This window comes from Anas acuta, chromosome 5, assembly GCF_963932015.1.
Source record: "Anas acuta chromosome 5, bAnaAcu1.1, whole genome shotgun sequence".
In the NCBI taxonomy this organism is placed as follows: domain Eukaryota; kingdom Metazoa; phylum Chordata; class Aves; order Anseriformes; family Anatidae; genus Anas; species Anas acuta.
The window spans coordinates 34,964,683-34,992,423 of record NC_088983.1 but is presented as its reverse complement, the minus strand read 5'-3'; the positions used below and the strand labels follow the sequence as shown (position 1 = coordinate 34,992,423).

The window sequence follows — 27,741 nt, the reverse complement described above, 5'->3', positions numbered from 1 at the left end:
CCTTTCTTGTGTGGCACAGAAAAGTAGCAACGTTCTTTATTCATGAAAGCCTTTACCATTGGAAAGGCTCAACTGTCAAAAGAAACATTTTGTTGTTGTAGAGATTTCACCACCATTATTTTCCACCATGTCCTTCACTTTGGGACTTTGGTATACATCAAGAAATCCAGTGTCAGTCATCTATCTTTCAGCAGTAGAAAGTGGCATTCGTACCAAGATCAGAGCCCCAGAGTGGGACTTTGAACCCACTGTACTGGTAAACACCCAGGACAGCACTGCTGAACTCATTAGAGATATTCCGGAGCAACTCGGGTCAGGCTCTGTACCAAGCTCTCAGCGTCTAAGAATCGGTTGCACTCGAGTAAATTAAACAGTAACACGAATAACACCTCAGAAGCCCAGAGTTTTCAAAGGTCTTTTTTCCCCCCAAAGCCTACTTAGCCATGCTTACATGCAATTCAAGCATACAATAGTCGAATTTCTACCCTATTTCAAAGCGTCTGCCTCTTGGTTTTGTTTAGGGCCCAGTTCTGCTGAAACGGTTTCAGCTGATAAGATTATTCTGGTAAGCAGGGCTTAACCTTGGGAAACAAAGAACGGTTTGAAATGCAGAGCTCACCCTTCCTTCTCTCCCAGGATACACACGAACACACAGCCTGCTTTCACTTTCCTCTCATTTTAAACCCCATCCAGAGCAGAAATCCTGCCAAGAAACCTCCCCATGCCCATTCCGGCATCTCTTCCAGCCTTCCCCAAACACCCTGCGGAGGAGCCGGCAGTGCGGGAGCGCCGGGCTGCCTCTGCCACCTGCTGGCAAGGCCGAAAACGCTCAAGAAATTAAACCGGAGGCAATAATGTTATCCACGCACCTCTAAAATGAGGCTTGCAATCCAAAGATATCTTAAGACAATCCAGAATATCTTAAACCTGTAAGGTGTCTGTTTCCAGTTAACACTGAGCAGCTGAGAGCACCCTTACTGGGCCGGGCTGGGGATTTCTGCTCCTGCCTCCTGGTACCACGTAAATGTATGTCGGGGCTGAAATCCTGGCAATGCTAAAGGTGGAAGAGGCCAAGACTGGCTTTCCAGCTCCCTATCCTAGGCCCGTTACACTAAGTGGCCCACACAACAGATCTGCATGTGCCTTTGAATGTTAGCTGCTTACTTTATGTTAAATACATAGCTGTGTGAAGCTGATATTCAGATCTGTGAGAGGTTAATAACACCTTTGTGAACCGTAAGCTTCCTGAGCACACTCGGGTAATTGCTCCAGTTACATGCTCTGGACTAACAGGAGGTAAAATGCCCATGCAAAATCCATTCCCACAAATGATGTCAGTCCACCAGAGATTTTTCTCACACGAGCATTGCTCAGTGAATTTCTCCTGTTGAAGCTCGTTCTTGATCAGGAAATCACCAACACAGCCTAGTGCCTGAAGCAGCAGCCTCGGAGAGGTCAGCTCCGAGCACCATGTACCCGGCACCACGAGGCTACACCCTGTCAACAACGAGACGCCCCTGCAGCCTGCCGGGCCCTCGGCAGCACCGGGCTGGCTGAGGCCCCACGGGGGGACCGGCGCCGGGCGGCGCCACCGCGCCCACCCCGGCGGAAGCGGCCCAGCGGGGCGGGCCGAGATGGCGGCGGGCGGCGCGGAGGAGCTGCAGCAGCAGCAGCAGCAGCGGCGGCGGCTGGGCCGGCTGTCGGCGCTCTCGGTGTACCGCCGGGCGGCGGGGGCCGAGCGGCTGGAGCGGCGCCGCCGCGGGACGCCGCTGCCCGCGGGAGGCAGGCGGGCCAAGGCGCGGCCGAGGCGCGGCGCGGCGAGAGGAGGAGGCGGCCACGAGTTGGCGGCGCCGCCACCGCCGCCGAGCGCCGCCACCGCCGTGCCCGGCCGCGTGGAGCGGGCCGAGGCAGCGCCCGGGAGCGCTGAGAAGAAGCCGCCGGGGGGCCCCGCGCCGAGCCCGGGCGCCCCGAGGGTGCGGGCTCCGGTCGGGAGCACCGAGGCGAAGCCGGCGGGAGGCCCCGCGGCGAGCTCGGTTGGCGGCGGCGTGCCGGGGCTGCTGCGGCGGCTGGGGCTGCTGGAGGACAGCCGGCGGCGGGCGGCGGAGCTGTTCCGCTGGCTGGTGGCGCCGGTGGAGCCGGGGGAGTTCGCGGGGCGGCACTGGGAGCGGGCGCCGCTGCTGGTGCGGCGGGGGGACCCCGGGTACTACGCGGGGCTGTTCTCCACGGCAGACTTCGACGCCATCCTGCGCAGCGGCGAGGTGCAGTTCGGGACCCACCTGGACGTGACCAGCTACGCCGAGGGGGTGCGGGAGACGCACAACCCCGTGGGCCGGGCCCTGCCCGCCGTCGTCTGGGACTTCTACCAGAACGGGTGCTCCCTGCGGCTCCTCAACCCCCAGGCCTTCTCCGCCACGGTCTGGCACTTGCTCTCCATCCTGCAGGAGTATTTCGGGAGCATGGCGGGGGCCAACACCTACCTGACGCCACCAGGCACGCAGGGCTTCGCCCCCCACTACGATGACATCGAGGCCTTCGTGCTGCAGCTGGAGGGGAAGAAGCACTGGCGCGTTTACAGCCCCCGGACAGACACCGAGGTGCTGCCCCAGTTCTCCAGCGCAAACCTGACGCAGGCTGAGCTGGGCAAGCCTGTGCTGGAGGTGGTGCTGGAGGCTGGGGACCTGCTCTACTTTCCCCGGGGCTTTATCCACCAGGGCGATTGTCTGCCTGACGCGCACTCGCTCCACATCACGGTGTCCTCCTACCAGAGGAATTCCTGGGGCGACCTCCTGGAGAAGCTCCTCCCGGCGGCCCTGCAGATGGCCCTGGAGGAGGATGTTGAGTACCGGCAAGGGCTTCCCATAGGCTACCTGGGGTACATGGGGGTCGCCAACTCCGATGCAGCTGACGCTCGCCGAACGGCTTTTGTGGAGAAGCTGCAGAGACTGATGAAGAAACTTGTTGACTATGCACCCATTGATGCTGCTGTAGATCAGAGAGCCAAGTCGTTTCTTCATGACTGTCTCCCCCCGGTGCTTACCCAAAGTGAAAAACAGCTAAGCGTGTATGGCTTTCCAGCCCAGTGGCAAGATGGAAGTCCCCGCAATGTTGACATACTAATAACAAAAGACACAGAAGTTCGTCTCCTCCGTCATGGCATCATTAGGTTGTGCAATGAAGAAGCAGGTGTGATGCTGTACTACACAACAGAAAATTCAAGAGTGTATCATAAGGAAGAACCCAAGTACCTTGAGATAGATCCTGAGTATACAGACAGTATTGAATTTCTTCTGTCTTCCTATCCAAACCATGTCACTGTGGATACCCTCCCATGTGGAACGTTGGATGACAAGATTTCTTTAGCCACACTCCTGTTTGAGAAGGGCATTCTGACTACTAAGAAACCACTGGTGCAAGTGTAACTCTTGTTTTTGTACAAAATAAACATACATTTGTTTAGAAAGTATTCTCTCTTGTTTTCACTTTATACCTGCTTAGGTGTGAATGAGCAGTCTGATCACAGTATCTGATCTGAGTGAAGAATGACTTTGACCTGGACAGAAAAATCAAATGTTCTTATTAAAACAAGGATCCTCTCTAGAAGCAACTCTGCATGGCTGAGTGACTGGAGAGGTTTTTCTTTGTTTATTTGTTTTGTTTTTTCATTTCCCCTTTTGCCAGCCATATGCATCCTAGCTAACTTCAGGAAGCTAGTGAACTTTTTACAATCTGTAAATCTTCTATGTTTACCAAGTATTGTAAAGCAGCCTGCACTACTGTGGGACGTACTCTTATTACGTACAGACATACTTGGTGATGGGTATTTATGATCCTGGTAAGCAAGGCACTTAGACTCTGTGAGGTAACATTAAAAATGCTGTTAGAGCTAATGTTATGAGAAGAGAATAGCACAATCTTAGTTCCCTTTCGATGTGGAGCATCAAAGTGGACTCTAACACACAAGCACCATGCCATGCAGATAGCGCACAGCAGAGATACTCCCCTGCTGGTTATTCAAGCTATTACAGAGTTTTCTTAAAAGGATACAGCTCTGAGTATCTTGTCTACAGTCAAACAGAAACGTGCATGAGAACTTGCTGCACTGTTAGTATCTAACAAGACACTTGCTGCATTGTCGATACTATATTAGGAGGAGCTGTTGACTCCCTTGAGGACAGAGAGGCCTTGCAGAGAGATCTTGGCAACTTAGAGAGCCGAGCAATCACCAATGATGTTAAATTTAACAAGAGCTAGTGCCAGATTTTGTACCTGGCTATATGTACGGTCTGGGGGATGAAAGGCTGGAGAGTAGCCCTACGGAAAGGGATCTGGGGTTTCTGGTCAATGCCAAGTTGAATATGGGTCACCAGTGTGCCCTGTCAGACAAAAGGTCCAACTGTATCCAGCATGGCTAGCTGGTCAAGGGAAGGGATTGTCCCACTCTGCACTGGTGTGGCCTCACCTTGAGTCCTGCATGCAGTTTTGGGTGCCCCAATAAGAAGGACATAAAACTATTAGAGTGTCCAAAGGAGGGCTACAAAGATGGTGATGGATCCATAGGGCAAGATGTATGAGGAGCTGCTGAAGTCACTTGATTTGTTCAGCCCAGAGAAGAGGCTTAGGGGAGGCCTCATGGCGGCCTGCAGCTCCCTCATGAGGGGAGAGGAGGGGCAGGTGCTGAGCTCTGCTCCCTGGGGACCAGTGAGAGGAGCTGAGCAAATGGCATGAGTCTGTGACAGGGGAGGGTCAGGCTGGATATTTGGAAAAAGTTCTTCACCCAGAGGGTGCTGGGCACTGGAACAGGCTCCCCAGGGCAGTGGTCATGGCACTGAGCTTGTTGGAGTTCAATAAGTGCTTGGACAATGCTCTCAGACATGTGGCCTGATTTCTGGATGGTCCCATGTGGACTAAGGAGTCGGACTCGATGATCCTTGTGGATCTTTTCCCACTCAGGATATCCTGTGATCCTACCATAAAGGCAAGGCCATGTGGGTGGCATGATTGCCAGTACCGACTGGGAGCTGCACACAGGCTCCTCAGGTATGAAAAGTTTCCTGAGCTAATCCTGAGGCCACAGGATTTCAGCAGCACAGCACAGGCCTGGAGGCCATGCTCTATGCACAATGTGGCACAGGCCTGGTTGTGCTCAGGTTAACTCTTCTGTGGATCATTGACTCGATGTACAATGATTTTCTGATCAGGATCACAACACTGACTTCCACTGAGAAAAATAATGAGATGCCTAAATGTTAATGAAGACTTAAGACCTAGTGACAAACTGATCTCTCCCTTGCAACAGTGAAGTTGCCCTGCCATTTAACATTTCCCTGAGCTGCTCCATAAATTTCCTTTGCAAGCTTCCTGAGCCCCAGCATAGGGTGGCTGGTGCACTCTTGCATTTGAATCTTTCCACATCAGCTGGAAAATAGCTGCATAGGACCTGATTTCATTAGCTTATTTGAAATTTCTCTGGTCAACCTCTGCTCACAGGTGCACCAGTACAATACCACCAACATCCAAGGGAGGGGGACTGCAGCTGTGCCTTCCTCTGAGTCTATTCCCCAAGGATAACAACCAGCAAGCCTGAAGGCAGATTGTTATCAAGAACCTTGTGCCATGTGTTTGCACTTGCTATTTGGTAACTACCCCTGTGGCATTTGGCCTGACAGGGTTGGCAGGTACCGCCTGTTTAGCAGTGGGACACCAGGCCTGGGCAGAGCTGAGTAGTCAGGCTATTTCTGCAAAAGCAAGTTTTTTGTTAATCAATCAAACAAACAAAAAAATGTCTACAATCTCAAAGAAAGAAAATGCTAGGCATGATCTCCTCCCCTTTATTGCACCTTTCTTTTCACCATTGAACCCAGTGACAAAGAGTCCATTTTGAACCTCCTCGCCTCCTGAGATGTGGAATGAGGCTCACAAAGCTCATTCAGGTGGCCAGGAAGATGCTTGCAAGAGGTCTAGATTTTATTCTACCCCAACAGCAAGCACACCCAGGTCTGAAGGACCTGACTTGACAGGTGCTTTTCCAATTATTGAATTAATGTTTTTCTTTCACACCTGCATCAGTATAGCCCAAATAACATGGCTTCACATACCCACAGCTGTCAGCAGAATTGCATTCATATTTCCTGTAATTTCCCTGATCTTTTTCAATCAGGCATTGAAAAAAGGAATAGCATTTGAACTGATCTTAATTGAACACATCATATGCAATATGCTGTTATCTCCCTGGTGGTCAGCGAACTCCAGATAAATGTCTGTACTTTCCACATAACTGTGGTCTCCCCACGTAGATACCATCTTCAGCCCATAGATTAAATCAACATCTGCCATGCCCACCTTTTGGTACAGAGATTTCACCACATTTACAGTGAATGCTTCATCTCACATGGAACCATCTCTAACTAAACTGCAAAAAGTACACAATGTGGTATGTTATAAGTATACTGGTGTCCCAGCTTAAGAGCTCTCAGGCTGCTGGGAATGAGATTTTCCCTCTGGAAAAGCTTCTGTGCCTTGCGTTCACCTACCCTCAGGAAGGACATGCTCTGACTGGTAACTTCCACTTCTGGCCTGAATACGCTCTGGCCATCCAAGCTGTTCTGCTTTCTTCAGTCTCCTCCCAAAGGATTTAAGTACGTCTGCAGCTTTGTGTTTGGATTGAAAAATCTCTCTTGTATAAAAGAGATCAGAACTGATAGAAGAGAAGTAGTAGCAAATGAAACACCCTTCCCTACCTAGTATATTTTGTAATCAGTGCTCCCAACATGTCCAGCCAACACCCATGGGCCCGCCCTTGTGCTAATAAGGTGCTGGAAGGGAGGAAAGGGAGGGAGAAGAGTAGGTGGGAGTGTGGGAGGGATGAAGGGAAGGATGGAACCTTGCGGCAGTGGCACACCAGATGTTATCATCTGGTGAAAGGTTCAAGACTGTCCCCATGCCTGCAGCTGGCTGCACATGATGATGCCGTGTTGGGTGCAGGATCATGTTGCTGGGGCAGCAGCTCATTGGAGTGGCAGAGCAAGCTGACAAAATGCTCCCAGTCTGTGGTGCCAATTGCGTGCAGGTCTGCATGCAGAAGAGCAGTAACCTTTCATGTTGGGAACCTACTGCTTGGCCAAATTTGGGAGATGCAAGTGAGAACCTGTGAGAAGAACTTCGGTATAGAGAGAAGGGCTGCAGCTGAGCCTCCTTCTTGGTCCGGTCTTGCAAGGATCAATAACAAACAGCCCTGGTTATGACGACTACCAACACTGCACATATGCACACTGCTAACCAACAAGTGCCTGGGCAGAGGTGATGTCCCTTGGAAATGCTCCTGCAGTGCCAAGGAACTGACTGCACTGAGACCACCCTGCCAGAGTTGACAACAGGGCTGCAGCCACAGCTTGAAGCAGCCTGGATATTTCCCAGCCCATCGTGGGCCCATGCAGTCCCTGCCCAGCATTCTCCTCCCTGTGGGTGGGAAGCAGCATTTATACAAGGAGCTCCAGCCCACATGTAGACACTGTGAAAAGATCCATGGCCATGGGACAGGTCGCTGCCTTCTCTGTGCGCCAAGTGAGCTCCCGCTGCTGGCAGAGGCAACACTGCTGGCATGGCCCCAAGCCATTGCTCCCACAGCGCTGCAGCCCCCCATGGATCCCCGGTGGGCTCCCTGCCCGCAGCCTGTCCTCCATGGCCGCCAGCATCCGCTTCTCGCCGGCCGCCCGCAGCCTCTTCGACGAGCCGCTGGGCATCGCCGTGCAGGGCCTGGGCCCGCGGCAGCAGGTCACGCTGCGGGCATCCTTGCGGGACGAGGCGGGCGAGCTCTTCGAGGCCCACGGCCGGTACCAGGCGGCGGACGACGGGGAGCTGGACCTGGCCCGCTGCCCCGCGCTGCCGGGAGGCAGCTTCAGCGGCCTGGAGCCCATGGGGCTGCTCTGGGCTCTGCAGCCCCGCAAGCCCTTCTGGCGGCTGGTGAAGAAGGACGTGCAGACCCCCTTCCGCCTGCAGCTGGAGGTGTTGGAGGGCCACGGGGACCCCCCCGGGCAGCTCCTGGCCCAGGCCAAGCACGAGCGGCTGTTCCTGCGGGACGGGGTGCGCAGGGTGCCGGTGCGAGAGGGGAGGATCCGGGCCACGCTCTTCTTGCCTCCCGGTGAGTACTGGCTGTGGCCATCCTGTTGTTTATCTAAAAGAATCATGTTTAGTCAGTGCAAGCTGTTCTATGACCTGCATAAAGAGGAGCCCATGAAAGCCCCCATCCTCTCTTCCTCCTATCTGCTGCTCCCAGTGACCAGCCTGATCATTGTTCCCATTCACCTGGCCATGCAGGTGCCAGGACAAGATTGCAGACAGAGGAATAATCCATCTTTCCCAGAGCTTGAGGTCACAAATGTGGAGGAACACTCAGCAAGCAACAGCGAGTGTGCCAGGAGGTGTCTGAGGCTGAGATGCTGAGGCAGTGAGTGGTGCAGAGAGGTTCAGTGCCAGCCCTGCCTTGTTGCCCAGAGCTGGCTTCATGTGAAAAATTAGGCAGTCCTCCTCCTGGAGGGTTTGGGGGAATCTTCTGTCTCTCCCTGCACAGCAGCCACTGTATGGTGAACACGATTCACCATGTTCAGGTTCCTTTGTTGGCACATGTGCTCTGTGGACAACTTCAGTAGGTGAAAGGCAGAAGAGGAGGGGCTAAAGAACTTTTATGGAGAATAAACCTTTCCAGATGGAAAAGACAAACATTAATTAATTGCTCTCAGAAAGGGTTTCCTCTCTGAGCTGTATGATGTGCTCAAGAACACCACCAGGCTGCAGTACCTGCTAAGTAGTTAAACAGAGACTTCCCTGCCGGAGTCCATGGTGCAGAGTGGCTGATTTCTCGCGTTCAGCATCCCCCTCGGCAGTGTGGCCAGGACTCCCTCCCCTGCTCCACCTCTATCCCTGCCTGCTGACCAGGAGATGAAGCCACTTGCATGCATTTTGTATCCAAACCTCCCTGCTTCCCTTCACTTGAGATGCTTATAGTAAATCAAATGCTGGCTCATTTTCTCAGGGTCCTTAGACCCGCTCCTTTAACTAGGGTGCGTTTTAAAGTTATAGACCCTTGCCACAGTCCCTGGTTCTTTGAATTGTTTCCTAGGCACAGGGAGGAGTTTATTCTCATCCCGCAGACACCACAGCAAATCTTTAGCTTCACAAGACTGCAAGCATGATCAGTATTTCTGTTGCACAGCTTCATTTGGAGTTGTATTTCCCCACTGTGATTTCACCACGTTCAAATTGTCTTGCACTGAGATGTCCCAGTCATGATTTTCCATTCCTGGCAGTGCTCTCCATACAGGACGTCTCTATGTTATGATTCAGAAGTTGGATACCAATCAGAAAACAGCCTAAGGCCATACAGAGATGGAGAGCCCAAAGAGCTTTTGCTACAGCACTGTCCCGCCTCCCCTGAGCACCGCCACAGACAGAATCACAGAATCATAGAATGGCTGAGGGTGGCAGCGACCTCTGAAGATCATCTAGCCCAACCTCCCTGCCGAGCAGGATCACCCAGAGCACGTTGCACAGGATGGCATCCAGGGGGGTCTTGAATATCTCCAGAGAAGGATGCTCCACAACCTCTCTGGGGAACTTGTTCCAGTGCTCTTTAACCCTCACAGTAAAGAAGTGCCCCCTCGTATTGAGCCAAAACCTCCTGTGCTTCAGTTTGTGCCCATTGCCTCTCATCCTGTTGCTGGGCACGACTGAAAAGAGACCAGCTCCATCCTCTCGACACCCTCCCCTCAGATATTTATATACATTAATGAGGTCTCCCCTCGGTCTACTGTTTTCCAGGCTAAACAGGCCCAGTTCTTTCAGCCTCTTCTTGTACAACAGGTACTCCAGTCCTCTAACCATCTTCATAGCCCCCAGATTCACTCCAGTAGTTCTCTGTCCCTCTTGTACTGGGGAGCCCAGAACTGGACACATTACTCCAGGTGAAGCCTCACCAGGGCTGAGTAGAGGGGTAGGATCACCTCCCCCGGCCTACTGGCAACGCTTTTCCAAATGCAGCCCAGGATGCCATTGGCCTTCTTGGCCACAAGGGCGCATTGCTGACTCATGGTCAGCCTGCTGTCCACCAGGACTCCCAGGTCCCTCTCTGCAGAGCTGCCCTCCAGCAGGTCACCCCCAGCCTGTACTGGTGCTTGGGGTTATTCCACCCTAGGCACAGGACCCTGCACTTGCCCTTGTTGAACTTCATGAGGTTCCTCTCGGCCCAACCCTCCAGCCTGTCAGGGTCCCTCTGAATGGCAATGCAGCCCTCTGGGGTATCAGCCACTCCTCCCATCTTCGTGTCATCAGCAAACTTGCCGAAGGCGCTCTCAGTTTCATCATCTGGGTTGTTGATGAATAAGTTTAACAAGACCGGATCCAGTACTGACCCCTGGAGTACAGGCCTCCAACTAGAATGGACCTCTGAGCTGTGCCATCCAGCCAACTGCCAATCCACCTCACTGTCCCCTCATCTAGGCCACACTTCCTGAGCTTGTCTATGAGGATGTTTTGGGATACAGTCTCAAGAGACTTGCCCATTTTTAGGACCTTTTCTGTGCATGCTCAGTGTAGGCCGACAGTGCTCTGCTACACAACTGAGACATGGGTACGGGCAGCTGCAGTCCTGGCCTCTGGGGTACACAGCCACTGCTTTGAATCCTCACAGTCTGTGTAAAGCCAGTAGCTGTGCTGTCACCTGCATGCAAACTGCAGAGGAAGAGTCTTTTTTTATCTGCCAGCACTACACAGCTGAGTGACTCGTCATGTCCCTTACATAAAATACACTCTTCTGCAGTTCATACTGTGTACCTGGCTTGATGCATTCTAAACCAGAGAAACATTTAAATGAGTCATTTCAGGCAATATTGCTCTTGTCTGTTCCAGGAGAGGACCTCTTTCCAGGAATCATTGACATAGATGGACTTGGAGGAGGCCTTCGTGAGTACAGAGCCAGCCTACTGGCCAATCATGGCTTTGCCACACTGGCCCTGGCTTATTACAACTATGAGGATCTGCCCCAGGATGTGACCAAACTCCACCTGGAATATTTTGAAGAGGCAGTGAACTACATGCTGCAGCACCCACAGGTAGGAGCACCCTCCCTGTCCTCTGGGATCCAGGGAGTACTGCTTCTTCAGAGCGTCTGTCCCTTCACCTGAGTGATCTCTGTGGAGGTGTCTGGATGCTTGCCTGGCTCCATGGCTGGCATCTGCAGGGTTTTGGGTGTCTGAGCTCTAGAAAGTTGGAAGGGTCAAACAGATATGCACTGGAACGTCAGTGGAGAGAGATCACAAAGCAATCTCACAGGAGACAGCTGAAATGTAACACGGTGGGGAGGCTGTGCAGGAGAGAGCCTTTGTGAATTGTCACCTAATGTCCCTCCTCCTTCGGGGCAGGTGTTTAGCACTTGTCCAGCAAAAAAAAACTAATTGTTGCCATCCCCTCCTTTGTACTGTCATGTAAACTATCAGCATTACACAATATCCTCCTCCGGTAATTAGCTGTGGTATTTTTCAGCTCAGTACTGATGCTTTTTTGTTTGTTTGTTTTTGTTTTTGTTTTTGTTTTTGTTTTTCTCCTGTCCACCAGGTAAAGGGGCCTGGCATTGGCCTGCTCGGTTTCTCTAAAGGAGGTGATCTGTCTCTCTCCATGGCTTCCTTCCTGAAGAACGTCACAGCCGTTGCTACCATTAATGGCCCTGTGTCCAATACAGTTATTCCTCTCAGCTACAAGGATAAAATCATCCCCCCTTTGACCCTTAAGCAACAGCATACTAAGGATTATGATGACAACATTCTTGATTTTTCTGATGCCACTTTAGACCCCTTTCAAGTCCCTGGCAACCAAAGCCTGATCCCAATAGAGAAAGCTGAGGCACATTTACTGTTCATTGCTGGTCAAGATGACCATGTTATCAAGAGTGAGTATTTTGCTACTGAAGCCTGCAAGCATTTGCAGGCTCAAGGGAAGGAAAATTTTCAGATACTCATTTACCCTGGAGTAGGGCACTGCCTTGACCCTCCCTTTTTCCCTTTGTACCCGATAGGAAACCACCCTGTTTTTCAGAAGCGGGCAGTCTTGGGTGGGGAGCTCATGGCTTATTCTAAAGCACAGGTTCATGCCTGGCCACAGATCCAGGCTTTTTTCCACAAATACTTAAATGACAAGTAATGTGGAAGAAGCAATGTACAAGTAACACACAGTTTTGAACAACCAGATCTGATGAATTCTATTACATTTATCAGGTCAAATCCCATTCACAGCTGTACCAGTACAGCTACGGTGTCTTCCATGACTTTGCACATCCACTACTCAGAAAAGAAATAGTTTTCAATTTTCTGGTTTTCCCTCAACATTTTTGCTCAAGTGTTAAGAAAAGGAGTGGAGAATAGTTTCACATTAGCCCTTGATAAAATAGGTCAAACAAAAAATTCTCGTTATTTTTCTCACCTGTTTTCTACTTTAATATTTGACTGTACTTTGCAAATTACTGCGGTCTCCACATGCATATGCTATCCACAGCTCATACTTAGAGCAAAACCTCTCAAATACTAATTTTGGCACGTGGATTTCACCACAGTTATGGTGAATGTCTCATCACAAATGGAAATATCTCTGACCTCTGAGCTGCTGTAAGTGTGCAATAATGGATGTTATAATAAGGATGCTGGGGTGTCTCTGGTGAACTTTCTAGAAGAGTTGTTTGTCTTCTGTTTTCATCTTCCCTTCAGAAGAAAGGGCTCTGGATCATGAATACTTCTGGCTCCAAGATGTCATTGGAAAAGCCAAATTTTAAATGACTGTGATCTCCCACAAAATGGGGAACTATTAGAGCAATAATTTAAATAAAGAGAGAATGAGATTTGAAAGCCATGGAGTCATTTGCTGTGCTTTGTTTAGAAACAGGGATCTTTGCATCTGGGCCACCAGGCTGGAATTTGCAGGAGCATGGGAACCAGGGTTGCCCAGGCGGGGAGAAGAGATAAGAGGAGACTGACGTGTCCCTGTCACCTTCACTCCTCTGCTCTTGGGATACCAAGTGTGGAGGAGGAGTTGCATATGCCTTCAGGGCCCTCTCCCTTAGGATCTGCTCCTGCACACGATCAAGCTTGTGATTACACCCAGCACTGCATGCTGAAGGGTGTCATTCTCAGCAGCAGTTCTCATGTCAGACAGCAATACAGTAATGCTAGATGACAAAGCACCTGACCTGCTCAGGAGAGATGGAGCTCCCACCATGGGGAACAAAAGACTGCTGAGACTCTGCCTAATACCTCTGACATTCACCTTCTCTTTCAGAACTTTAATTATTGTAGAACAAGGCTCCTGCAACTGAGAAGGACTCTTGGCTCCACAGTGGTTGCCAGTTTCACCCAGATTCTTTATTGTGTTCTCTGGATGGTCCTTTGGTCATGCCTCACTCCATTTTACCCTGTCGTGCTCATGTGTCACACTCCGTGGCTCACGATAGCCAAGGGGGTGTGATTGCAGTCATACAGTGAGATTGGTTTGCTCCAAATTTTTCTGTGAAGCTCGGCAGTATTGTACCACTTGTCCCATGTGCCTAGTCCATAACATAGGCCGGTATACAGAAACAACCCCTGCAGCACATCTCTAACCTTGGAACCTGCAAATAATCTGCAGATATAGTTTCCTCCAGATGGCTAAATGTTGTAATCCAGAATATGTGTTTGTAATCCACTGCAAGTTCTCAGGATGGGTTGAGGCTTATCCCTGCAAACAAGCTCATGTCACTATTGTGGCCAAGAAACTTTTAAGAGACTTGATACTTTGATTTGGCATTCCTCTTACTACAGATAGCAATCAAGTCACTCATTTCACAAACCAAGTGATTAAAAATATTTGCACAGCTTTAAACATTAAGCAACACCAGCATTGCGCCTACCATCTTCAATATAGCAGTACAGCAGAAAGAAACTCTGACATGAGAAGTAAATTAGCTAAGGTATGTTAAGAAACAGGCCTAAAATGTCCAAAAACACAGCCACTACCATTGCTGTACATGCAAAGCACAGCAAATAGGAAGCATGGCTGTTTGCCTCATGAGATCCTTACGGGATGGCCTACGAGCCTTCCCTGAAGCACTGCACAGACGACCTGCAACTGACTGATGTTTTAACATTAAATTATTGCAGGCCCCTAATGAAACATGTAATATCTGTACATTATCAAGTAACGCAAGATCTTCCAGAGCTTTCCTTCAAACTGTGCCACGCTCTGGAACCAGGAGACTGGGCTTACGTCAGGGTGCACCAGAGAAAGAACTATGGAAGGGAGCACACCAGTTACACTGCACTACCCTCACTGCCATCAAAAGGAAAGTAATTCCCCACCAGGTATGTGAATCTCCCTGTAGGAAGGTACCACCACCCAACAACACAACACAGAGAAAGGTGCCCCCTCCAGAAAACACGATGCCGACCCTGAATCTTAAAACCTCTGCTCCAGGCTGGCTTTGTGACTGGACTGTGGTCACAAGGATGCACGACCACAACATGGTCTCTGACCATGATAATCAGATCCATCTTCAATTGCTCCTTTAACCTCTGAAATTAGTTTTACAACTATTTAGAAATATTATTACAATTAATTTGTATAATTTTACTTTATTCTAAGCCAAAGGTTGTTTATACATTAATAACACAGGAAATGAGGTTCCAAATTCTGACGAAAACATTTTTAGGCTACAGTCTGCATGGATTAGGAGCCTATGGAATATGGAGAGGTATCTCTCTTCTTAACCTTGCAGCTTAGGTAGCTGTTGTGGCAAACCTATCCAAGTGGTGGATTTGCACGTCATAGAAATCACAGAATCGTTAAGGTTGGAAGAGGCCTTCAAGATCATCTGGTCCAACCACCCCCTACCAATGTCACCCACTAAACCCTGTCCCTAAGCACCAGGTCCAACTTTTCCTTGAACAACCCCAGGGATGGTGATGCCACCACCTCCCTGGGCAACCTGTTTCAATACCCGACTGCTCTTTCTGAGAAGAAATGTCTCCTAATTTCAAACCTGAACCTCCCCTGGTGCAACTTGAGGCCATTCCCTCTACTCCTGTTGATTCCTGGAAGCACTCTACAACTCAAAGCAAATGAGTTATACAGTAGGTACGTGGTTTACATGTATTTCGGCACAGGGCATGTGCGTGATAGCTCCCAAAGGCATACGCATCCCAACATGGCAACTTGCCCTGATTATATGCAGTAAAGTGTTACATATATATGAAATTTCCCATTACGCCTATATATATGCATAACCTATCCCTGTTTTAAATTAAAATTAGCTCCAATAAGTCATTTCCATAAACTTCTCCCATCTGTGCTTGTGCAGTGCCTTGTGGTGGTGCTGGTTCAGGGGGCCTGGGGATGAAGGCTGATAACTCCTCTTCATCACCACTAGCTGACCCCCTGCCTTTGTACAGACTCAGCTGCTCCTTGGCTCTTGTCCAAACCACAAGGTCGGTCTCGGCTGGTTTTAGAGACAGGTTCCCCATTTCTGTCAGGAAACATCCCCTGTGAGGGGGCCCCGAGACTCCTCGTTTCGGGTGAATTTGCACAGTAGTAAGCAAAGACGCTCAGCAACATCTATTTTAATGCCTCTACTATGGAATTTATTTAATTTATTTAATTATTTAATCCATCTATTTCGGCCGCCTCACAGCCAAGCCCAGCCCCCCGGCCCGGGCTCCCGCGCAGCGCCCAGGCCCCACCCCGCTCGGCGGGCGGGCCGAGGGCTCCCCAACCCAGCCCAGCCCGGCCCGGCCCGGCCCGGCCCGGGCGGGCAGAGCGGGGCGGCGGTGCCCGGGGGCGGAATCGCTGCGGGGCCATGGGGCAGGTCGCTGCCCTCTCCCTGAGCCGGCTGAGCGCTCGCTGCTGGCAGAGGCTCCTCTGGCCCGGCCCCGCGCGGATCCCAGGTGCCCTCCCCGCCCGCAGCCTGTCCTCCATGGCCGCCAGCATCCGCTTCTCGCCGGCCGCCCGCAGCCTCTTCGACGAGCCGCTGGGCATCGCCGTGCAGGGCCTGGGCCCGCGGCAGCAGGTCACGCTGCGGGCATCCCTGCGGGACGAGGCGGGCGAGCTCTTCGAGGCCCACGGCCGGTACCAGGCGGCGGACGACGGGGAGCTGGACCTGGCCCGCTGCCCCGCGCTGCCGGGAGGCAGCTTCAGCGGCCTGGAGCCCATGGGGCTGCTCTGGGCTCTGCAGCCCCGCAAGCCCTTCTGGCGGCTGGTGAAGAAGGACGTGCAGACCCCCTTCCGCCTGCAGCTGGAGGTGTTGGAGGGCCACGGGGACCCCCCCGGGCAGCTCCTGGCCCAGGCCGAGCACGAGCGGCTGTTCCTGCGGGACGGGGTGCGCAGGGTGCCGGTGCGAGAGGGGAGGATCCGGGCCACGCTCTTCCTGCCCCCCGGTGAGTACCGGCCCTGCCGGGCTCCGTGCCCCCTGAGTTTGTTTCAGTGACTGCTGTTCAGCCCGGGCTCCAGGGTTGTTTTAGGCAGGGCTGCTGCTCGGGCAGTCACTTCCCAAAGTGTGGGGTTGTGTGCGAGTGCTCTGCGCCCAGAGAACACCCTCACCCTTCTCCTTGGGTGAAGACCTCATGACCTGTCTGTTAACCCAGTCCTTAAATTCACCAGAGCCCCCCTGGACTGAAGCTCACCCTCTGTGCTCTCTCACATTTACCCCCATCCACAAACCCAGTGTCACTGTACTAGTTGTTGATACAGAACCGTAGTTTGCTCAGAGGAAAGTTTGCTTTTTGCCAACAGTTGTGTGTGAACACGTGTTTGTTTTCAGATGCCGTGGTGGCAGCGTGTGGTGCTGGCCGGCCCTCAACCTACCTTTCCCCTACCTGGCTGCTCTCCAGGGAATTCAGCTAGTCATTCTTAGGGCTGAACGTTGCTGTCCAAAAGTCTCAAGTCCTAACTGTGCTGCTGCCCATCCCAGCCTTTCCCCAGTTCCTGAACTCAGTCATTTCAGAGTTGCTGCAGTCCAAGATTTTTGCTGCCAAATTTGCACCATTTCTCTCCGCTTCTGAGCAGAAAGTCAAGTAAAGCATTATACAGGTTTGCCCTTACAGCCTTTCTGTCAGCAAATTATTGAGAGGGTCTCGGAGGTTTCCAGATTGCCTGAAAAATGCTATGTTGTCCCAGCAATTGTCAAGGCTTGTGCTAGTTGTCAGTAGGAAGCCTCATCTCTCGCCTTGACTTGGTCAGGTGCTCTTTAGCAGTCACGATCCCCCAACACATTCCCATCTTCCCTTCTCCCTGTGACCCAGAGGCTCTCACCAGGCGTGTCTCTGGTTTCATGCTGGAACCATACAGAGTCAGAGAGCACTTCTACATAGCGTGCACTTTTCCCTCCCCACCTCCTTCCCTGCACGCCCTTGGTAGCTCCTCCGTGAGAGCAGTGCAATCATATGTGCTGTCCCAGCCAGCATCCCTGCTTATGATTGCGTTGTAGCCCTGTGGCTGGTGGTGAGTTTCCAGTTCTTGTTGTTTGTTGCACAAGTTCTGCGCATTAGTGTGTGGACACCTGAGATTGCCTATATTCAGAGCAGGAATGAAGAATCCTTATGGCCTTCTCCTTTCCATACGTCTTTATCAGTTTGTAGCCATCCCTCCCAGCTCTGTTCCGTCCCTGTCTCCTGATGAGCCTAAGGTAGAGTTTCCCTCAGAGGGTAGCAAGACCAACTGCAAATATTTTCTTCCCTTAGTGCCCTGGTTAACCTGCTGTAGTACATTGACACAGGAACTGAGAAGCCCAGAACATCAGAAGATGAGATTTTTGGGTCCATCTTTTAAGAAATGCAGTGAGGAGAATCCTCCTGGGTATTCCTGAAGCAGAGCTTGATATCTTTGCAGTGAGTTTACATTATATAGGGAACTAGATGTGACTGTCAGGGAAGCTCTTCCCTTCTAGCCCTGATGTTCACTAAAACATTAGCAAGACTGCTGTTTTGTGCTGTCTTGTTTAATCTTGAAGCAATTTATCCATTTACTGAAAATTGGCACAGAATTTAGGTTGCTTAGTACCATTCTTGATGCTTTTTTTTTTTTAAAAAAAAAAAACATTCTCAGTCCTCTCAATTTGGGATACAAATGAAAAGTGATGGGTCAAGGTAGCTGTCTTGTGGTCTGTTGCAGGAAATGGCCCCTTTCCTGGAATTATTGACTTGTATGGAACTGGAGGAGGACTCCCTGAATACAGGGCTTGCCTGCTGGCCAACTATGGCTTTGCTGTGCTGGCTCTGGCTTTCTACGGCTATGAAGATCTCCCCAAAGAGATGAAGGAGTTCCACCTGGAATATTTTGAAGAAGCCATAAACTACATGTTAAAACACACCCAGGTTGGCTTTTTTATTGACTCTTTCTCACTACTGGTAATTATCATTAGTTAGGTCCTGTCAGACTGCACACAGGGCAGAACTGTTTTATTTAAAATAGTATCTCTGCTCATGTTGGCTGTAAATAGTTCCTTTCATATCTTTAAGTCCCATTACAGTGGCTCTCTGGCAGAGTATTCCAGTTTTTCTGAACTGGCCGGGTGACACAATGACATGTGGGTCACATACTGGTAATTTCTGCTTCACTCACCCCAGTGTTGTAACTAGGGAACCAGTAGCCTTGAGGCTTATCAGGCTTCCAATAGGGCTTTGAGGTTTATGCTCTGTAATATGTCCTTGAGAACTAAATGTCCTTTCCAGCCTTGGAGCATGTGATACGCCTCTGTGATCCAGGGCTCAAGAAGTCCATAAATACCCATTTGTCGCTGTGTATTGTAATAAGGTGTTGTAGTCACTCCAAATGGTGGTATGTGGTGTGTGGCTTTTAGTAGCTGGCTGTGAAGTCAGGGATCAGGGTTTCTGAGCTGGCATCTCCTGGAAGAGAGCGAGCTCTGCTTAGGTCTGCATCAAGATGGCACCACTTGGAAGAGAGCCCTGCTTAGTTCTGCGTCTTCTTCCAAATAGCTGTAGACAGCAGTAGCTAGAGTTGCACAAGGCAGTGTCTTGCCGCTCTGGAGAGCTCAAAATAAATCTTCCTCAGCCTCAGAAAGATGAGTAATTGTTAAAGGCCTTGGTTGCCTTTCAGTTGCCTTTCCCCTAACTGCTTTTGCTACTTCTCCGTCCAAAAAATACTTTTTTTTTTTCTCCCTGCCAACGGTATCTTAGCCTCTCACTAACACCTTCACTGATAGCTACCACCATGTTTTCAACGTTTTGCAAAATTTGGGCCGTATTTTCTATTTTCCCCCTTTTCTGTGCTTCAGAGTCAGTGGGTGTGGAGCCTGTCATGCTGGTGCTAAGGTACGGAAGGTATTAAATTTTAGTGCTGTCTCAGAGCCTTTTTAGCCCAGAGAGGGTCTTTGGATGTTGGAGCAATTGTGCTATTCACTAACCATCTTCCAGTGTCCTCTGTTAGGATGCTGCTGCAGTCTCTGCAGGGCTTGTGGCAATAAGTCAAGCACAGAGCAGTGCTCCAAGGTCCTTCAGACATGGGCCTTGCACACAGGACCTTAGATGCCTCTACCTGGGTTCCAAATTCAGAACAAGGACTGCTGCGAACGTGGCAGCACTTCAAAGAAATAGCAAGCAGTGGTTTATTGATTGTGGTTTCTCTTTCTCTCCCATCCAGGTGAAAGGTCCAGGGGTTGGGCTGCTTGGATTCTCGAAGGGGGGTGACCTGTGCCTCTCCATGGCCTCGTTCCTGAAGGGCATCACGGCCACCGCTGTGATCAATGGCTCGGTGGCGAACGTGGGCGCAGTGCTCCGCTACAAGGATATCACCATTCCCCCCCTCGGTGCCGATACAAAACGCATCAAGATCAACAAGTCTGGGATTGCTGATATTATCGATGTACTGAACAACCCGTTAGAAGGGCCCAACCGCCGAAGCTTTATCCCTTTGGAGAAGGCCGAGTGTCGCTTTTTGTTCATTGTTGGCCAGGATGATCACAACTGGAAAAGTGAATTCTTTGCAGTTGAGGGGAGCAAACATTTGCAGGCACATGGGAAGGAAAAGCCCGAGATAGTCTGTTATCCTGGAGCAGGGCATTATATTGAACCCCCCTTTTTCCCAATGTGTGCAGCCTCAATGCACCTGCTAATTGGCAGGCCTGTGATGTGGGGAGGGGAGCCCAAGGCACACTCTGAGGCACAGAGAGATGCCTGGCAGCAGATCCAAGCCTTCTTCCACAGGCACCTCAATGGCAAGCCCTCTGGAACAACTAATAAGCTGTGATGCGAGTTAGGTTACTTTCCAGAGGAAGATGCTTTGTGTTTCAGATTAGTTTTGTTATATGGCTCTGAGTGAGAGCAAAGAACATCAGAAAATAAGTCGTTGAGTTTCTTCAAGGAAGATAGTGAGAGCCATGAAAGCTGCTTCCTTTTCACGCTGTCCTCTAACCTCAGTGACGTGTTGGCCTCCTTACTGTGTGTGGTTTGGGTTTCCAAGCTGTGGAAAAATGGTGGTGGCAAGGCTGGGTCTGTTCTGAATGAGCTTAAGTGGAAGGTAACTAAGTTGAGCTGAGAAATGGGATGAAAATTTACCTTGCAGGGCTTCCTTAGAGGAAACATGTTGGATGCCGTTGTCCTTACCAGAGATGGTTTCTTGCACTATTCTTTCTAGAAGCCGCTTTTCTTTCTGCCTACCTCCAGTGATCTTCCCCTTCTCCAGGTGCACTTTCTTCTATTGTACTGCCTGTTCATTTCCCCTCTCCCACATCTCTGAAATGTATGCATCTGCCTTAACACTGTCAATTTTGAGATCTAATATTAATACGATTTTCACTTAGAAGTGTGGCAATAGCGTGCCAGCGCCCCGAAATACCAAATTAACTCATTTACAGATGACAACAGCCCGTTGCCTGACAGAATATTCTGGGTATATCCAGTAAAAAGGAGGAAACTTGGGGGTTTGGGAACATTGAGAAGCATAAAGGGAAAACAGAAGTGGCGTGGAGGTGTCGGTGGTCACGCCTGGACCCGCATTTGGTCACCTCAGCAGGTGACGCCCTCCCGCCTTACGGTTTTCTCTGAGGGGAGAAAACGCGCGGGCCGTTAGCGGGTCAGCGCCTCACGGCTCCGAGCCGGGCGGCTGCACGGGACGGGCCGCCCCCCGCCTTGCGCCCGGGCTGTGCTCGTGGCCCTCATTAAAGCGAGCCGGGAGCTTTAATCGTGGCCCTCATTAAAGCGAGCCGTGGGCCGGGGCGGGCTCTAGGCAACCCTCGGTTTCCGCGGGGCGGGCGGCGGGGGCGAGGCCGGGGGCGGCCTCAGCTCTCGATTGAGGCTGCCTGGCGGGGGCGGCGGCCGCCCGGCCGTTATTGCCGTGGGCGCAGCGGCCCCGCCACCGCCGTCATGTGGAGAGCGGCGGCCCCGCTGCGGGCCCTGTGCCGCGCCCCGCTGCCGCCGCCCCCCGCGCCCCGGCGGCGGGCCGTGAGCGTGGCCGTGACCCCCTCCGCCGGGCTGGCGGACGAGCGGGTGGACACCCGCGTGGCGGGGCTGGCGGCGGGGCAGGCGGTGACGCTGCGGGCCGTGGTGGCGGACGAGCGCGGCTGCCTCTTCCAGTCGTGCGCGCACTACCGGGCGGACGGCCGCGGGCAGCTGCACCTGGGCACCGACGCCTCGCACGGCGGGGACTACACGGGCGTGGAGCCCATGGGGCTCTTCTGGAGCCTCGCCCCCGCCGGCATGGAGAGGCCGTACCAGCGGCTCGTCCCCCGCAGCACCGGCACGCCGATGAGGGTGGAGGTGCTGGTCCACCAGGGCCACAGCGGGCCCGGCGCCATCCACGGGCCGGTGATGGCCAAGGCCGAGGTGCAGCGCTGGTTCACGGCCCCCGGCGTGCGGAGGATCCGGCTGAAGGAGGGAAGCGTCAGGGGCTCCCTGTTCCTGCCGCCGGGTGAGTGAGTGCTGCTCGGGACCCCGCGGCTCTTCTCCTTTAGAAGCCCTTTTTCCTCCCCGAGATGCACGTACATGCCAATCAGCGGAGCAGCAGGGCAGATGCTGGGCAGTAGAAGTGTACAGTAGGCCGAGTTAATGGTTTAGTTAGTTCGTTTGTTCCGTGGGACAAATGCAAAACAGAATTCTGGACGAGTTCTACCTGTTCTGCTTGTGGGATGGCTGTGTTTTATGAGCTGTGATATTCCGATGGCCTGCTGCTGTTGCTGGAAAATGAAACCTTACCCCAGTGACAGCGTTTGAACACTTGAGCCATGATTTAAGCTTCTGTATTCTCCTTGGTGTTGTTCTACTAGACCTGCAGCCCATATTGTCCCTAATTTATAATAGATCAGTTCTCCAAATCCTGCAAGTTATTAATCCCTAATAACTGCAGTTATTAGGGATTAAAATCTTCTCGGTGAATGATTTCCAAACCAATAATTGTTTTTTTTTATCCATTTAGATACAGATCCAAAGTCCACTGAAGAAGAAGAAAACAGCATAGATTGAACTTTGAATTTTGGATCAAATGTTTAGTCAGCATTCTGGAATTTCTACCACTGAGACGTGGTTATTTTGATATATCCCGTCTTAGAGAGTGAGCTGAGTTTCTGCTGAGCTCAGTGGGAATCCAGAGATCTGCAAGCTGGAACTGCATTTATCCCTTTACAAAGTCTGGTGTTGTAATGTTGTGAAAAAAAATCTGGGATTATTGCTTAAATGATGCTGGCATCCTTCTTGACGGAGGATCCAGTTACAGCATGACCACTGTATCTTTCTTTGCTGCAGGGATTGTTAAGACAGGAATCGTAAAGGTCAACTGTCCGTAGTAAAAGTGAGATTACAGAAGGGGGCTTAAACTGCAGTTATAATGTGTAAGGGATTTCACATTTCAGGCACAAAAGTTAAAGGCTTTAGTTGTGGGTTTGTTTTTTTTTTGTTTGTTTGTTTTTTAAAGTATTGGTAAAGTTGTCTAGCGTTTCATCCTACATTTTAGTGAACAATGCAGAATCTATACTTGTACATGTGCAGGCACTCAGGAAGGCAGTCGAGGATCCTTCTGTAAGTTGAAGTTGTATTTCTCTCAAGACTCAAGGCTTGACTGTGCTTTTATCAAACGTACTTGCTAGAAAGCTTTCCACGTGGGGATGATAGAGTACTTTTTTTTTTTTCCTAGCCATCTAGGCTGAGTGTTCATAACTATAGATTACTGCTGATCTTGGCATTCTGAGAAATTTGTCTGGACTGATCTTCTTTCACACAGAATATTGAATTTCAATTAAAAATTTTAGAACTGTAAAAGAACCCAAAAGCACATTTCAGTGCTTTTCTGACTTTCTAATGCTTTGTTAGGAGGTTTCCATCTAGCATTTCTTTTCCAAAACTTCCTTTTCTCAAGCACCTTGATATGTCACAGGTCTTGTATTTGTTGCGTATAGATGGGGACAGAGAGTTAATGTATTTTTGCACAAGCAGGTACCTTTCTGCCGAGCTATTCTAATTCCATTCTATCTGAATGCATCAGTGGTGACATCTGGTGGCCAGACAAAAAATAATAAGAGAATCACTCGGGGTCTTTATGGTTCCCAGAGCCTTTAACCTAAAATCTGCTAGGACAACAGACAGCAATAACACAACACAACCTTGGCTGCAAAGCCTGCTTGCTTAAGGTTGTGGTTCTCAATATTTCTGAAGCTTTGTGGGACTGCTGGTACACGTATATGCACGTTTTATCTGTGCATCGGTTGCACACATGTAACCGCACCCTGACAGTTTGATTCTGTCTTTTCACACACGCAATAGCAGGTCTGCTGGCAGCTCTTACAGTGCTGATGCTTTGATAGAGCTAGGAAGTTCAGCTGATTGCATCCAGCAGTGGGTGTCTCTGCTGTTCTTTTCTTAATGTGCCTTATTTCAGAGTTTGCATAAGTTTGATTGAATTTATTTATAGGCCTCTGTGCTATTGCCTCATTAGCAATGTGCTTGAACTTGCTAATTACAGTATGACTTCTTGGTGGGAAAACAGCTGATTTAGAGTATGATTGTTCCAAGGGTAGGAGGTTAAGACCATTGAGAAATACGTTTAGATTGAAATAAATAAATAAATGCATTTAGCTGCATACATATTTTAAGAGGAAGCTGGGGATCTGTTCTTAGTTTGAAATAGCTAAAGTGGAATAGAGCACTAATTCTCTAATCTCAGCTGTGCAAATGGAAGAGTAATGAAGTTCTAGGAATAGAACATGTCTAATGCCTTTTATATTTCATTTTTCACTCCTAACTAGATACTTTTTAGTGTCTTGTTGATAACTTGTCCTTTGTTCCTCTTCTTAATCCAGGCGATGGCCCCTTCCCAGGAGTGATTGACATGTATGGTGACGAAGGAGGTTTGATTGAATTTAGATCCAGTCTCCTGGCTACCCGTGGTTTTGCTGCACTTTCTCTGCCATATTTTGACTTTGAAGATCTGCCCAAGGTCATGAAAGAGTTTAACCTTGAGTACTTTGAGGAGGCAGCTAGATTTCTACAGCGTCACCCAAAGGTGAGTGTAATGAGAGATCTCTCCAGACAAGGAACTAGGAAAGATTTCGTAGTCATGCCCAAGGGTGGCTGTGATTTTCTTGGAGTGTCAGCTTATGCTGGGCAGCTTTAGGCCAAGTAATGGAAAAAAGTGTAGGTCCTGCATAGGCAGCCATGCATATCTCCGCAGAGTGAATTCCTTCTGGCACAAACAGGCCATTAAATAAATTCACACTGGAAACTAGATGATTCCTGATCGTTAGGGCAATGAAGTGCTGGGACAGCCTCCAGACAGGAAGGAGCAGTGGCGGTACAGATGCTTATAGAGCAATAGTCTGTACTTGAATTTCCTGCTACCTGTTTTGGGAAGAAGAACATAGTTGCACCAAAATGTGCAGTAGGTGAGGTCCAGCTGACTGTACTTGTGTCCAGCACAAACATGGCACCAGTGTTATTTGATGAGGTCTGACACTTGTTGCTCTCTGAAAAGTAAGACCCTTGAACAGAGGGGGAGTCTGGATCCAGGTTGTAGCTTTGCAACAGGCCACATCTATAATTATTATATATACTTTTTTTTAATAGCACAAGTCCAAAGGCTGATGGCTAATTCTATTCTATTGCATGTTTTCTTTATTCCTTTCTTCCTCTCTTCCCCACCCCCTTATCTTATCTGAAGGTGAAGGGGCCAGGAGTTGGAGTAATTGGGACTGGGAAGGGGGCAGAACTAGCGCTCTCCATGATCACCTTCCTGCCAGAGGTAGTGGCTGCTGTCTGTATCTCTGGCTGTAGTTCCAACACAGTTGCTGACCTCCACTATGGTGAGATGACTCTGCCCGGGCTGCGTTTCGATATGAATAAGGTCAGTGTTTCTGACACTGGTGTGTTTGACACCTTTGAAGCTCTGGATGACCCAACGAATCCTGCTAATTCTCCTTGCACGATCCCCATTGAAAAAGCAGAAGGTCACTTTCTCCTAGTGGTAGGGGAAGATGATCGTATGTGGAAGAGCTCCTTATATGCTCAGCTGGCAATTGGGCGGCTGCGCCAGCATGGGAAAGAAAACTTTGCACTTCTGAGTTATCCCGGAGCAGGTCACCGAATCGATCCTCCTTCTACTCCCTTTTGTCAGGTGGCTGTGGATCGTGTTCTGGGGGTGCCCGTTCTGGGGGGTGGAGAGAGCAAAGCACACGCCCATGCCCAGGAGCACTCCTGGGGAAAGATTCAGGAGTTTCTGCACTTGCATCTGGGATGAACACTTAAGCACCTGTAAGTTGTTGCTGCTGAGCTTGAGCCACCAAAATGACTGGAGGGACTGGCTGAGAAAAGGTCTGAAATGTGAAATCACCAAATGACAGTTGCATCCAAACACACCCAAACAGGAAGGGATTTATTTGGACTAGCCAAAGTTATTTTAAGTAGGTACACGGAGGAGAAGTGACCCAACCATAAGTAGGCTGCATTGTAGTACAGATCTGATGGCCTGAATTGATTGTGGCACCAAGAAACAAGTGTCTGAAGAGAGGGGTAGGTACCGTCTGGCTTGCAGTAGCAGAGATTCACAGAACTGCACCGCAGCCTGTGCCCGTAGAAGTGACAGACTGCTTCCCCCTGGCAGAAAACGATGGCAACCTGTGGATGACAGACCTAGACGTCAACATGATGAATGGTTCTGGCTGGGGGCTGTCAGTTACTTCAGCCTGGAACTGATTTATGGCCCATCCCCTGGAGGTGTTTTCCATTTGCACAAAGTTGGAGAGCTGTATTTGTAGTGAGTCTCTTGACCTCAGAGTGTGGCCTTCTGGCAGCAGCTGGAAACAGTCTTGGTTTTGTCCAGCTGCAGTTGCCTGTTAAAGGGGGGGGAAACAAAGACTACTTTCCCTGTCATCTAGGGGGAATGGCAGCACTAATGCTGTCTTGTATTAGGGATGTCAATATCTGTTCCTATAACGCCTTGGATTGGCAGTTGACAGAGCATGAAAACTGTGTTACGTAGCAGAGTTAAATGCAGTTATGCCATGTGCAAGTCTTACTTCTCTCTTCACCACTTGTTTTGAACTAAGAATAATTGCCATTATGTTAGGGATTGTGAAACTCTTTGATAATGATGTCAACATATGGTGACAGCTGTTCTTGGGGAGTTGAGAGAAAAGCTGATGAGTAGAAGACTGGAAGGTAGACTGTAAAAAAAAAAAAAAAAAGCTGTCATCTTGTGGTGATGATTAACTTACAACAGTAATATGAAAAAATAACAACTAGGATTTCTGTCCCAGGACCGCCCAGGGTTGTTTTTTGATGTAATTTTTAGCTAGTGCCTTATTTCTCCCTACCACTCAGGTACAAAGAAACATTTCTTCCCAAAAGACCTGATTTCTTGCAAGGGTCTTGCCAGTGCTGAAGGCCTGGTTAGCAAGGGTTAAACTGATGCAAATCTCCTTCAAGGTCACTTTGTCAGACCAGTTTGAGAGCTGCCCAGGAAGATACAAAACCTTCACTTACGGCACTGAATTTTGCTTTGCTCTCAGGGATCTTTTCTCTCCAGTTGACTGCCAATTATGCTCAGGTCTCTTTAGCTTTCTGCAGCTCATGTTACTCCTAATCATTTGAGTGAAATCACACTCCCTCCGTACACCATCACTGCCTATTGAATAATTGATCCATCCACTCCTTAGAAGAGACGCTCCAGCCATTTCACTCCACACACAACCTCTTCACACCTCGTCTCACCTCTGCCTGAAGAGACCTTCGCAGAGCCCTGCCTGGTGCTTCAGCCTCCCCTGGTACTGCCCGCCCCAGGAGCCCTGGACCACAGCCTGCTGTGATGCGCACCTTGCTGGTGCTCATCCGTAGCACCCTGTCTTTTTTCCAAGTTGAAGCCATAGAGGAAAGGGTTGCCTGCAGGTGGTTTTTGTTTTGTTTTTGTTCTGTCTGTCTGTGTCATGTATCCACAGCAGTTGGACCTCTGGGTGTGACTGCCTGGGGTAGAGCAGTGCTGCCTGTAACTCTTGTTACCCTCCTGGTATTGATATCTGTCTTCTTATCACTGTGCTACCACACCGCATCCACTGCTGTGCAAGATGGCAAGCTGCAGATTCAGGAAGTAAATGCTGACTGGGAAATAACAAAAAACACGTAGCCTAAAAGTCCCCAAACCTTTAAAAATAATTATTAGGTATTGTCAGATATCTGCAGCTTGAAGGAGAAGCAAACTGCTAAAAAGTTATTAAAAAGCAAGCCAATGTAAGAATTCGACATTGGG

The 27,741-nt window shown here is 50.1% G+C and overlaps 4 protein-coding genes and 1 pseudogene across 4 annotated transcripts; all 5 read left to right on the top strand.

The window, feature by feature from the left end:
• Positions 1-1,603: 1,603 nt before the first annotated feature.
• Positions 1,604-3,463, top strand: RIOX1 (ribosomal oxygenase 1). Its single transcript, XM_068684029.1, has one exon. The coding sequence runs from the start codon at positions 1,635-1,637 to the stop codon at positions 3,417-3,419; it is 1,785 nt and encodes a 594-aa protein (XP_068540130.1). The 5' UTR covers positions 1,604-1,634; the 3' UTR covers positions 3,420-3,463.
• Positions 3,464-7,504: 4,041 nt separating this feature from the next.
• Positions 7,505-8,439, top strand: LOC137857590 (acyl-coenzyme A thioesterase 6 pseudogene; annotated as a pseudogene).
• A 1,835-nt stretch (positions 8,440-10,274) lies between these two features.
• On the top strand, positions 10,275-12,820 carry LOC137857589 (acyl-coenzyme A thioesterase 6-like). The gene is made up of 3 exons (XM_068684275.1): positions 10,275-10,410; positions 10,900-11,102; positions 11,533-12,820. The coding sequence occupies exons 1-3, from the start codon at positions 10,275-10,277 to the stop codon at positions 12,184-12,186; spliced, it is 993 nt and encodes a 330-aa protein (XP_068540376.1). The 3' UTR covers positions 12,187-12,820.
• Positions 12,821-15,753: 2,933 nt separating this feature from the next.
• Positions 15,754-20,820, top strand: LOC137857480 (acyl-coenzyme A thioesterase 1-like). Its single transcript, XM_068684021.1, has 3 exons — positions 15,754-16,439; positions 18,172-18,374; positions 19,660-20,820. Exons 1-3 carry the CDS (start codon positions 15,863-15,865, stop codon positions 20,263-20,265), a joined length of 1,386 nt encoding a protein of 461 aa, XP_068540122.1. The 5' UTR covers positions 15,754-15,862; the 3' UTR covers positions 20,266-20,820.
• A 147-nt stretch (positions 20,821-20,967) lies between these two features.
• LOC137857481 (acyl-coenzyme A amino acid N-acyltransferase 2-like) lies at positions 20,968-27,734 on the top strand. The gene is made up of 3 exons (XM_068684023.1): positions 20,968-21,924; positions 24,305-24,507; positions 25,162-27,734. Exons 1-3 carry the CDS (start codon positions 21,381-21,383, stop codon positions 25,735-25,737), a joined length of 1,323 nt encoding a protein of 440 aa, XP_068540124.1. The 5' UTR covers positions 20,968-21,380; the 3' UTR covers positions 25,738-27,734.
• Positions 27,735-27,741: the final 7 nt, after the last annotated feature.